At 34.4% G+C, this 13,155-nt stretch overlaps 2 protein-coding genes across 4 annotated transcripts; one reads left to right on the top strand and one right to left on the bottom strand.

Moving 5' to 3' along the window:
• The first annotated feature begins 586 nt into the window (after nucleotides 1–586).
• LOC18094857 (NDR1/HIN1-like protein 13) lies at nucleotides 587–2,022 on the top strand. The gene has a single exon (XM_006369233.3). The coding sequence runs from the start codon at nucleotides 1,049–1,051 to the stop codon at nucleotides 1,808–1,810; it is 762 nt and encodes a 253-aa protein (XP_006369295.2). The 5' UTR covers nucleotides 587–1,048; the 3' UTR covers nucleotides 1,811–2,022.
• An 8,079-nt stretch (nucleotides 2,023–10,101) lies between these two features.
• Nucleotides 10,102–12,816, bottom strand: LOC7463825 (protein MAIN-LIKE 2). Of its 3 annotated transcripts, none has more exons than XM_052450028.1 (6): nucleotides 12,616–12,816; nucleotides 12,066–12,230; nucleotides 11,324–11,974; nucleotides 11,023–11,190; nucleotides 10,572–10,946; nucleotides 10,102–10,440 (listed from the first exon to the last, which is right to left on the bottom strand). In XM_052450028.1, exons 2-6 carry the CDS (start codon nucleotides 12,216–12,218, stop codon nucleotides 10,252–10,254), a joined length of 1,536 nt encoding a protein of 511 aa, XP_052305988.1. In that variant the 5' UTR covers nucleotides 12,219–12,230; nucleotides 12,616–12,816; the 3' UTR covers nucleotides 10,102–10,251. The 3 variants fall into 3 exon arrangements, with proteins under 3 accessions (XP_052305988.1, XP_052305989.1, XP_052305990.1); XM_052450029.1 differs by having other exon boundaries at nucleotides 12,620–12,816; XM_052450030.1 differs by lacking the exon at nucleotides 12,616–12,816 and adding an exon at nucleotides 12,378–12,532.
• Between the last annotated feature and the right edge of the window lie 339 nt (nucleotides 12,817–13,155).

The following is a 13,155-nucleotide window of genomic DNA, read 5'->3' as shown; positions in this document are numbered from 1 at the left end:
TAGAAATTCAAAGCACATCATCTTCATCCCAGACAAAAATTTACTATTTTGCCTAAAAAGTTATTTTTTGATAATTCTATTGTTCAAATAAAATGCAAAAACCCTTTATACCCCCTATTAATGTTTAAAAGACAAATGTAATCCTATGAAAAAACAATAATACCCCATTGTTAGCTTTTGTTTTTGTAGAGAGAGGAGAAAAAAATAATATAAATTCATTGTGGACATCTATAATGTTTTTACCTTTTATTTCAGAGTTTCTTTTAATGATAAAAACTAAAAAGTTGATTTAATAAGACGTGGCGCATGGTTTGATAAAATATCATTAGCATATTCATACACACAGAAAAAGAACTCAATGGGTTTAACCCTAACTAATCAAAATGATAAAAATCTTTGATTTCTGGTTTTTGGGTAGTTAACTCAACACTACTCAATTTGTTAATACTCCATAATCTTTGGTTTCTAGTAATTGGGTAGTTATCTCAACACTAATCAATTTGTTAATTAATACTCCATACAATTCACTGACTAACACGCGCCAAAAGAAAGGCATGTGCGCCTGTATATATATATATATATTGCTATTGGTATAGTGTTGTTTTCTATGCTGCCCTTTGCTAATGCCAACCTTCCTTCCTTCCTTTCATCCCATCTCTTGATTTTTCTTTCTCCGTACGCCCTCTCTCAAACACCAAGCATTTAGACCTTGTCGTCCAAACTGTGTCCTAAACAATCCAGTTCTCTACTGATCTATGTTACAGTATAAACACACAGATCAAACTCTTCTTTTTTTGTTTTTGTTTTTTTTCCCCGAAAGTTGGAGGAGTGCTGTTTTTGTATTCGTTGCCTCCCTTTAATTAAAAATTAACCCAAGCAAAGAAAACTTTGCTCTTTCGAGACCAAAACAAGCACCTTCTGTCCTCTACTCTCCTCCCAATACCAAAAGACTAGAAACACCTTTTCCCCCCTCTTTTATAATTGAGAACCAAAGCAGCCCTTTATTTCCTCTTCTTTTTCATTCCTTCCCCTTTCTTGATCGATCACCATGACAGACAGGGTCCACCCTTCTACTAAACCAGCTACAAATGGCACAACAGCCACCAACCCTTCCTTTCCAGCCACCAAAGCCCAACTCTACGGTGCCACCCGCCCCGTCTACCGCCCCCAACCCAACAGAAAACGCAGCCGCGGTTGCTTCTGTTCCTGTGTTTTATGGACCGCAGTGGTCATCTTCACTCTCATAGTCCTTGCTGCCATAGCCGGAGCCATTATCTACGTCCTCTACCGACCCCACCGACCCACCTTTGTCGTCTCCGGCCTCAAAATCTCCTCTCTCAACCTTACCTCAACGTCCCATCTCACTACCAACATCGACCTCAACATCACCACTAGAAACCCTAATAAAAAGCTCGTCTATACATACAATCCCATCACTATTTCTGTGACTACAGAGAAAGATGGTATCCTTGTAGGCAGTGGTCTGTTGCCCTCATTTGTGCATGGCACCAAGAACACAACCTTTTTGAGAGCTGCCATCACAAGCAGTGGCTTACAACTGGATGACAAATCTGGTAGCAAGTTAACGAGTGATTTGAAGAGCAAGGATGGTGTGGCTTTGAAGGTAGAGTTGGAGACTAAAGTAAAAGTCAAGATGGGAGGGTTAAAGACTCCAAAAGCTAGAATTAGGGTCAGTTGTCAAGGGATTAAAGCCACTGTTCCATCTGGGAAACAAGCAACAAAAGCATCTGTCTCAAATGCAAAGTGCAAGGTTGATTTGAGGATCAAGATCTGGAAGTGGACTTTCTGATAAGAAGCAAAGTATCTTAGAGAAGAAACTGTGTGATTCCATGTTTGTTTAAATTTTCGTTTTAATTTCTCAGTTACATATATTTTATTTTCTTCAATTGTTGCTCATATATAATCATTAATCATATATGTTTGTAAATGGAAGAAATTAAGTTTGGTGATTGATTGTATTAGGAGACATATATTTTATTTGTTATTTTATGTTTGATTTAATTGTTTCGTAGTGCTTTTCTCTGTTTTAATTATATTAATCTTACAAAGGGATATTGGACAATATGCATATTAATTTATGGTTTAATTTTTAATGTAAACTAAGGTTATGCCGTGTTCTTAGCAAGCTTAGTGGGCATCCTTTGAGAACGCAGCTGTCGCTGAAGTCAATGGCTAGATCGAAGGAGGGCTACCTTTCTTCTGCAATATATAATTAATAGTATGAATTCAACTTCTTCCGATATATTTTCGTGAGAAAGAATATCAGTCAACTAAAATGTGTATATATCATCCCTACAACTATCATCCCTTTTTATTTTTATTATTATTATGACTTTCTAAATTATCACTTAATTTTAATATACGTACAAGCTTTTTAGCCTATTTTATTAATCATGACTGGTAACTTTGATAGAATTCATTAGCATTGAACACTTAATTACTTAAAAAACGGATTTTTTTTATTATTATTTGTCAAAATTACTTCATTGTATATAGTCTCTCTCTCTCTTTTATCACCATATGTGATCTTTAATTTTCAGTAATTCTCACTTATAAATGTTTAAAAAAAATAAGTGGGTGTTTGTTTTTTCATTACAATTTATTTTTTAAATTGTTTTTTGTCAAAAAAAATATAAAATTTGATGTCAAAAATTAAAAAAATATATATTTAATATATTTTAATTAAAAAACAAATTTAAAAATTTATATATATATAATAAGACATTTTGGATTGGCAACAATACAAATATTATACTACGTACACCGACAGAATTTTGCTTACTGTACATTTGGTGTCATGTCGGGCTAAATATTGATAACAACATTCATTCGGTGAATAAGGAAATTCAGGAAGAAAACAAAATTATCATCCCTACAATTAAAGTAGTGAGGACCCATCTCTCTTCTGTTTTCTCATTTTAATTGGCAATGCCGAAACGCTGAAGGTATAACAATGATGAAGTTTTGGATTTGTTTCCGGAGTTAAAAAAAATTTATTATTATTATTAAGTAGGTGTGTAGATCAGCTTGCGTGTACCTCGATTAATCTCACGGGTCCTGAAGTTAATGATCATGTAAGCCTCTAGTGGCTATCATATTAGCAATCATAGGGCTCGAATCTAAAACCACAGGAGAGTAAACTCTTTAATCTCAACCTCTTATTACTGGATCACCTACTAAATGGTTTAAAATTTTTGTATTATTGGTGGTTTATATAGTTCTCAATGTTAGAATATTAAAAAATTAGTTAAATTATATGTATTATTACTGGACCACCTATTAAATGGTTTAAAATTTTAGTATTATTGGTGGTTTATATAGTTGTTAATTTTAAAATATTAAAAAAATTAGTCAAATTATATGTAAATTAACTCATATATTCATGATTAAAAAAAATAGTGAGGAGTGAGGAGCCATCTCCCTTCTGTTTTTTAATTTTAATTGGCAAGGACCACCCTCGTCATCTTCTGAACTCGCATGCATGTAGCTCAAAATGATTGATCTATTTTTATTATTATTTTCAGAAATATATAAAAACCAGAAATTGACTGGCCTCCAAGCTGTGGCGGGCCTTTTCCTATTGCGTGATTGACATGTATATTATATTGACAGAAACTTAAAGTATTTTTTTTGTTTGTTTTTTCTCGATTGTGTCAAGGGACTTCTTACTTGTTTCAAATAGTTTCTGTCGGTGGGGCTTTCGAGTTCTGAGCTACACAATCGTGTGACTGATTTTTTTTTTCTATTTAAAGCTACATTATTCCATATGGAAAGAATGAAAAAAAAAACTCAATAGGTTTTATTAGTGATTTTTTTTTTAGTTGACAAATAGAGTAATTAGTATGCGTTTCGATCACCGTGGATTATACTAAAATATTTTTATATATAAAAAAAGCTATGTGTATGTTGTTAATATATTTTTTTTATTTATAAATAAAATTTTGATTATCAACCCAAGATTTAATATATACAAAGTAAAAATTTTAAATATCAGGACAATAATGTCTTTGATTGATCTGAGCTAATCTTCCTAACTAGTGACTCAAGTTAGGGACTTGATTGGATCTAATAACATCGGGTTTGTTTGAAATATTTTTTATTTAATTATAAGACAATAAAAATATAAGTTATTTGAAAAACAATCCGATAAAATTTAATAGTATTATAAAAAGATTGTTATACACTTATTTATAGAAAACCACATCCATTTATGAGTATACAATCTGATCTTCCAGGTCCATTCTAAATCACTACTTTACGTGAATCATGTTGGCTTATTATCTTTATTGATAACTATATCAAAATGATCTCGATGTGCTTTATGAAATCGAAAGGTGAAGTGAACTTCTTATTTCAAAAGTTGCATAAAATGGTTGAATTTTAATACAAGGAAAAGGTCTAGGTTCTCCATAATGAGAATGATAATGTGGGAGAATATCATAGTTTGGACTTTAATAGTATTTGAAGCACACAGAACTACTCATCAAACCATAGTTATTAAACCCGGTTCGGGAGTTGACCCGGCCAAAGAGCCGGGTCCCGGGTTTTATGGGTTGACCCGGGTCAACCCATAAAACCCATGTTATTTATGGGGTCAGGTGGTTAAAGAAAGAAATGGAAAAGGAAAGCAATTATAAAGAGGTGAAGTGGGACCCAATGTGGCAGGGCATAGGCATGGGAGAGGGTGACGTTCTTGGTTGTTGGTTGTTTTGTGCAGAGATCTCTTAATCTCATCACCATCTCCTCCTACCCTCTTTAGCTCCTTGACATGCTTTCCCCTGGGGTGAAGCACAGTCCTTGCTCCTTACGCACCCATGCTCTAAAGCTTAAAAACACCACACGAATCCTCTTTCTTTTACATCTTTTCCCTGCAAATTCCTCTGGTTTCTACATGCTTGAAAACATTAGCTAGAGAGAGAGAGAGAGATGTTAAAGACTTGACGGTGATAAGAAAGCCTGTGGTGCTGGTACTGTACCTATTGCCTCTCTCTCTCTTGAAATTGCGAGTTTCGTCCAGTTTAATCTTCAATTTTCTTCAGGTTACAGTCATCAATCGTCAGGCCAGAAAGAAGAAATGGAACCCAACGCCAACCCTCAAGATCTCCAAACCCAGATCGACCTGCAATCATATCAAGCGAACCACCTCCAAAACGCCGGGTCTCATCCGGGTTCGTCCGGGTCGCCTGGGTCATGGGTCGACCCGCCGGGTCGACCGGGTTTTGCCAGGTTGTTGCACCGGCCGGTCTTTTGACAAACCCGGACCGGTCTAGCCACTAGGTCGACCGGGTCCTAGGTCGGCCGGGTCCCGGGTCGGCCCGCCGTGCCTGTCCGGGTTTAATAACTATGCATCAAACTACTTATTTCAATATACCCTTTTAAAACGAGGATGTTGAATACAAAAATCGATACCTATTGGAGGATGTTCATGCTTCATTGATACAAGCTCATATGTTGTCATCTTATTAAAGAGAAGTACTTGTATTTGCAACATATTTAATTAATCATGTACCTTTTAGTTTTAATAAATTTTTAGCACCATTCCAAGCTTTCACTAATGTAATTTATGTCCTAATAGTCCTAAATTTCCCACCCTATATTTTTAGTTGTGTCACATTTATGCATCTTCATAAACATCAGTGCAACAAGTTGACTCCTTAAGAATTATGAAGTGTTTTCCTTAGGTGTGCTAATCATTAAAAAAAAAAGGGATATTAATGTTATCATCCTTCTTCTCAATAAATATTAATCACAATGAATGTTGTTTTTCATGAAGACACCATGTGTTTTTTTTCTCCAAGCCTGAACTTCAAAGAGAGTAATATAAAGAGATTCATACTATAAATTATATTTTTTTAGACTTAGACATAAATTTAGATTATGACTCACAAGTTATACCAGACAACCAGGAAGAAGGTGAATTGGACTTGAGTGGTATAGCTTTAGATCAAAGTGGTGATGAACACCTATAAGCTAAATATGCAATTCTAATAAATACTTAGTTCGAGTTAGAATCCCTAACAACTAATATACCAACCAATTGATTATTGAGAATGTTCTTAAATTAGTATCTAAGTCAGTCAAGAAATTATCACATCATCAAACCAGAGATTTTCTTAAATCCATATATGTTCTAGTAAATTTAAACATCTCACTAGTCATTATATGTTAGTCATAATTTAGTAGAATCAATTTTATCAATTATAAAATATTTATCTACTATATTTGTTCTTAACAATATGTAAGAAGAAGCCTTAACTAACCCAAGATGGAAAGGCACTAACTATAAACAAAGAGATGAAATCCTTAAAAAAGATAGAATGTGAGAAGTCGTTAAAATATAAGGTTGATGGCATAATTAAATGCCTTAAAGCAAGACCAGTCTCAAACCTATGATATCAATTATACAAAGACATTTGCAATTATAGCCAAAATCAACACAATTTGAGTTCTATTATCTTTTGCTATGAACTTAGCTTGACCATTACAATAACTCGATATGAATAACACTTTTTTTGCATGGTGAATTATCCAAAAAAGTCTATATGGATCTTCCATCATGGTGCTTGATACTTGAAAGGCATAAATAGAAGTTGTGCAAGTTGAATAAATCATAGTATTGATTGAAAAAAAATATTTGAAAGCATGGTTTTGAAGGTTCATAAAATCTATGATAACCTTTGGCTATGATCAGAGCAATTTAGATCACACATTATTTCTGAAGAAATAACAAGGTTAGATTACCACACTCATTGTATATATAAATGATATGGTAATTATAAAAAATGATATAGAAAAAAGAAAAATCTCACAAGATTACTTGTTCAGAGAATTTAAAATGAAAGACTAGGTTTCTTTAAAATATTTTCTTGAAATCAAAGTGTCTTAATCTCATAAAGAATCTTTTTGTTTAAAAAAATATGTCTTATATCTTTTATAAAAGATTGATAAGCTAGTGTATCAACTAGTTGATACACCAGGATAAGCACGTTTAAAGTTATATGTTAAATACAATTAAATAACATAATGTGAATCTGAATGATAAGAACCTTAAAACTCACAAACAAGAAAGAATACAACCCAAGAAAGTTAAGATTAAATTGAAGATAAAACCTCGACTCAATGATTACCTAAACCAATAAACCGAAGTTATTAGATGAAAGACCCCAACCATTTTATTATAACTAATCAAGAATTGGAAGTATAATGATGAACTTCACAAAAATAATTAATATTTGATAATTCTTGAAGAGTTCAATGAAGAACATAAGAGAATGAGCGACTTCGCCACACATTAAATATTATTTTGAATAAAAATCAAAGCTAACATGTTTACCCTTTTCAAAAGGGTATTTATTGTTCACAAAATAATAAAATCCTAATGGAATAATGTGTTGATATTAAGACTCAATTAAAAATACTTCAAAGTTGGTAAAATAAATAACAAAACCTAAAATCTAGAATAATTAACAAATTGTTGCAAATTTTCCTTCTTTGAAAAAGAATTGTTGAACCTTGTGAAAGAACAATTATATTGTTGACTTGTATCCTTCATAAATAAAGAAGCTATTAATTTTGTGTTCTTAGAAAATAAGGAATCCTTCCAAATTAATTACTCTTAAGCTACCAAAATAAACAAGTTGCTGAAAACATCCCTGTAAAGTTTTGATTTCTTGCAAAATAAAAAACCACTTGTTGCCACCTATGTACTTGCCTTGTAGAAAATCCATAAATCAAAAGGAAAGATAATCTTAAACCAACTAGAAAAATAATATAATTCTCATATAATAGTTTCTGGTCTTTATCGCAAGACCTTTTCAAATTCTAATAGCTACAAAAGTTTAACCCTATAAAAAATATGGCCTCTGGAATTTTCTGATAAAATTTTGGTTTGGTTCAACGGTCGGATCAAAAGTTATGCTTATTAGTGTAAAACTTTATATTATGAAAAATTAAGCCCAAAACTGTTTTTTCTTGTCCAACCCTTGCATGGATCATATTAATCAAAGTTTGATCACCCCTTGTTGAGATCTTGAAGCTTGACTTGCTATAAATATCTTGAATTAGCCCATTAAAAACCTTTATAATCTTCTTGGCCCTTGACCTTATAATTAGTCAAATCAACACCTTTAATAAGTTCTTTGGTGATGCTCGTTGATCCTCGTCATAGAAACTGATAAAAAAAGATATCAAAAACTTGTTGGAAGATTGATGCACTTAACTAACACAAGACCGGGTTTGACTTATGCATTGAGTATTGTTAGTTTGTTTATGCATAAGTTGGGAAAGCAATATATGAGTGCAATTAAGTGCATTTTGTGATATCTGAATTATACCCTTGGAAATAGTATTTTGTTCACTAAAAAATGCAAATTGCTAAAGTATAGACGCATTTAGTGATGCTAACCGAGTTGGAGCAGTAGATGATAAGCAATCTACTTTTAATTTCTTTACCTTTACAGGTGGTAATCTCTCATTACATGGAGAAGTAAGAAATAAGGTGTTGTTGCTCACTCAAGTGCAAAAGCTGAATTCAAAAGTATGATTCTTGGACTTTTTGAAGCGTTGTGGTTAAGACTTCCACAATAGAATTTAGGTTATCCATCAAGGTAACTAATTTGACTATATTGTGATAATAAAGCAGCATGGATATTATTTATAATCTAGTTCAGTATGATCATATGAAACATGTAGAGGTAGATAAATTCTTCATTAAAGAGAAGTTGGATAAAAAAATTATGGATTTTTCTAAGATTAGTTAGATTTATGGATTGATTGGCCAATATTTTCACCAAAACAGTTTCAAATCAAGTGTTTTTAAAGTTTTTAAACAAGATGGGAATATGTGACATTTATGAACTGACTTGAGAGGTAGTGTTGATTCTTGTAGATCTTATACGGATTGTACAGTTAAGATTAAATATTTAGTTTTTGAATTTAAAGCAAAATATTTAGTTATTTTGATATACACACACTTTTCTTTGTATCTGAAAAATGTTTTCACCGTGATGTTAAGTTCACAAACATCTTGCTTGATGAACATTAGAAGGTGGAAGATGTTGATTTCGGTCTTTCTAAATTAAAAATGCTTGATCCTGTATATACAAACACACACTTTTCTTCGTATTTGAAAACATTTTTCACCGTGATGTTAAGTTCACATTCGGTCTTTCTAAATTAAGAATGCTTGATCCTGACCATATAAGCATTGGTATGAAAGGTAGCTCAGGTTATCTTGATCTTGAATATTTCAAATCTGATGTGTATTCTTTTGGTGTGGTTCTTGTTTTAAAGTGCTTTGTACTCGATCTCTTACTAGAAACTCTCAGCAGAGGTAGGAAATAAACTTGGCTGAGAGGGGGGTGTTTTGTAAAAAGGGTAGCTTGAAAGAATTATCAATCCTCTACTGGTGGGTCGCATTAACCCTAGATCATTGCGAAAGTTCGGTGAAATAGCTGGGAAGTGTTGGGTGCCGCAAGGAACTGGCAGACCTGAAATGCCTTATGTTCGCTGGAATTTAGAATACGCACTGCAAATCCAAAAGACTGCTGTACACGATCCTGTTTAAACCAAACAAGAAAATATTTATGCACAACCAAAAGGGGGGGAAATGGCTGATATTATATTAAACCATATTTGGAGGGATTTATTGAAGTATACTTTTTTTATTTTTACTTAAAGAAGATTGATTTGCATGCCATGGTCTCAGAGGCTGGGCTGGACAGCAGGGTGGGGGTTAAGTAAATGACCAAAGCCAATTCCTGAAATCAATTTTATGCCCTGTTAATTCTCATAATCACCTTTTAATCAAGTTCGTCAACCATTTCAAGTAAAAGTGAATCAAAAGCAAGAGGGGCTATATGAAATAACAGAATTGAACCATCAATGATGAAAAAGGTGAAGGATCTAAAAGAAAACTTATCACGAGGGACGTGTCCCACAAATATGCAGGGTGGATGGCCAATCACGACAGGGACGATATAAAAGATTGTTAGAAACTTATTCGTTTAAAACACCTAAAGAAATACTGGAAGTGGCCAACTATTGATGTTAGGACTGATTAATTGTGAACACGTTTCCAAATAGTTCCAAGCAATAATGCGATACACACGCAAGGATAATATCTGGGATCTTCAATATAGTAAACAAGAAGCCTGTTAAACAAAATGCAATGATTCCTGGAGTTTTCTAGGCCTGTACTAAACATCTTCTACTACGAAATTTCCACACCAACTAGATATCTATTAGCTTTCGCTTCTTGCTACCTTTTGTTGGTAACTTACCTTTTGAATTCGAAAACGGGTTCTTCAAACTCTCACTCAAAATGTTCTTAATATTCTCAACAGCCTTCTGGTTTACGAGAAACATATCATCTCTTGATAGTGTCTTTGCTAGCTCCAGCATTTTTGTCATGCCAGCAACCTGTGAAAAAAGAAAGAAAGAGATGGTTGAACATTATAAATCGAAGAAAGAGATGGTTGAACATTATAAATCTCATTGCCTTCACAAATCCCAACACAAGGAGTCAGAAAGAAAGGTATCAAGGGAGTTACTGTTTGACGAAACATAGATTCCAAAGATGTATGCCTTCCCACAAATTTTCTGGTAATGTTGGAGTACCACAGTAAGTATTCGCTGTCATCAACTCTATCATCACCTTCTACAATTTGATCTCGATGCTTTGACCAATCCTCACAACTTGAAGCAATGCTTTTCGACTGGTCTGCCTCACCATCAATTCCCTTCCATTGTGGCACTTCTTGTGGGATTGGTTGATTAAAGCCAAATTGCCTCACGCAGCGATCTGGAAGGTGCTTTTCTGCCTTGTCCAAGCAAATCAAAGTTGTCCTTGATCTGCCCAGAATCAAAGTGTCCTTGATATCTTCTGGCACAATCTCATCCATATCATGGTAAGGTTGCCATTCAACCTGGCATGTATGAGACCAATGAACCATCAACTTGAAGCATGGCAAGTACAACTGGAACAACAAATTAGAAACTTACATCACATGGTTGGAGAGAGTCCAGTGCCTTACGGTACTGAACCACATCACATTTTGATCGTAGACCACTTAGTTTTTGCTTCCAACGAAGTGCAAGTGGAAAGGTATCATGGGCTTGTCCTTGATTGAGTTTTGGGCGACCAATATTTAGATGCCAGTAACTCCAACACTAGATAGAATGGTGAAAAAAGAAAATCAGCATTCCAACCAGAAGCCTTTATAATGTAATGTGGTAAGAGATCTGCTATTTTGCCCAAAAGATATCAGAAGGAGAAATGACAAAAATAAAAAATGTAAGCAACCTGGAGCAGTGTCAAACAACCACTGATCGTGCTTTGAGATTTACTAGTGGCATTGCCAAGTGCTCTATACAGAAAGGCCAACGCTGCGGCACCCCATGCATATTTCCCTGCTTTGTCAAAATCCTCAAATAGAGGCAGGAAGATGACAGGAACTGTGTTTCCACTAGTTGTAGAAAAAATGGTACTCCCTACAAGATATAGAAGATAAGCTCGAGTACACTGCTCAACCTGTTCAAGAGGAGCAACATCTGGACAGTGTGAAAAGGAATCCTTCAACCAAGATAGCTTCAAGAATCCACCCCTTCGATCACTCGAAGTTGGTTTCTTTCCCAAGAGTTTCTCACAAATGGGTATGGCAGAAGAATCTTCTAACTCTACAGCTACAACGGGCTCCCCATCAATTGCTAGTCCAAGATTGAGTGCAACCTCATCCAAAGTTATGGTCATTTCCCCACCAGGTAGATGGAATGTATTAGTTTCCTTTCTCCATCTTTCAACCAAAGCAGAAATCAGCTGATTATCTAAACTAAATGCTTCAATCTTTCTAAAATACTTAAACCCAGCTTTCTCAACCAACTCTAGTTGCTTCCCTGTTAACTTCCACTCTTCAAGCTTTGACGTATGCTCGTGGCATCTAAGCGCACCACGCTCCTATTTATTAAATTCAACAAATTATCACAACTTAATGACAGCAATTTAACTTCTGCACAACCATTAAAAAAAAAAAAACAGTGAGCTATACCAGTCCTTCCCAAACAGCCGATGATATATGCTCGTCCTGATCATAGAGTACAGAGGGATCAAAGGGACCGGGGTCATTACGTAGAGAATGACCAGAAATTTGAATTTGCGAATCTTCTTCATCGAAAGTAATATTTGGAGTTGCTACTTCCATCACTTGCTACCTCTATAATTGATTAAAAGCTCAGTTAAGGCAATGCATTCCGATTGGACAAGGATCATAAATTTTTGTTTACAAACCATAAAATCAAAACCCTAGCTAACAAATTCCGGTTCAATTCCTCCAAATTGAGTGTCGAAAGACATGTCATACCCAAGACTGACTGCCTGACCACCGGTTGTCGTCGTTCCGGTTGAATGAACGACATCGCCGGTCAGGCCCAACGAAAGACATGTCGGTAGAAAGAAACAGGAGACATGCCGTTCAATTTATCAGAAATTAAAAAAAAATAGAAGGTGGAGATAAATCTGTAACAACAAATTCTTCACTATTTGAGAAAAAAACAGAAATCGAAAAGGAATTTCAAGTAAGAAGTTGAGAGTAAACACACCTACTCTTTCTCTTCTTTTTTTAATTGATTCTGAAGCTATATCTTCTTTGCTTTTTTCCGAACAAGAAACGACATGAATCCGCCTCCTGTGTGTGTGTGTGTTTGCGGCTGATTCTGAATTCTACTGTAGCGTTGGCCTCCCTCCTCTGTTCGCCTCTATCCCTTTTGATTTCCCACGCGAGACCCCACCACCTGAAACATCTTATTTACATTTTTGTTCCTCTACCCTCTACTTTTACCCTTTCGAATTTACTGTACTTCTTTTCTTCCTCTTTTTTTCTTTTTACCTTTCACTGCCGGTAAATTTGATTTTTTTACTGAGAAAACTAACCTAATATCGTATAAAAACATTGTCAAAATTATATTTCTTTACCGAGTTCTAGAAATTACAGTTAACATTAAATTTATTAAAAAGACAAAATTAACCCCAATGTATATATTACAACCAATTTAGACACAAACAACAAATCATTTCTTTTCCAGGTGGAGACAATCTCTTCCGATCTCGACATTACAGTGGTTATACCCATAGTTTTGAAA

Source organism: Populus trichocarpa, chromosome 1, assembly GCF_000002775.5.
Source record: "Populus trichocarpa isolate Nisqually-1 chromosome 1, P.trichocarpa_v4.1, whole genome shotgun sequence".
Classification (NCBI taxonomy): domain Eukaryota; kingdom Viridiplantae; phylum Streptophyta; class Magnoliopsida; order Malpighiales; family Salicaceae; genus Populus; species Populus trichocarpa.
Note: the sequence above shows the minus strand (reverse complement) of the source record. Positions and strands in the feature narration are given on the sequence as shown.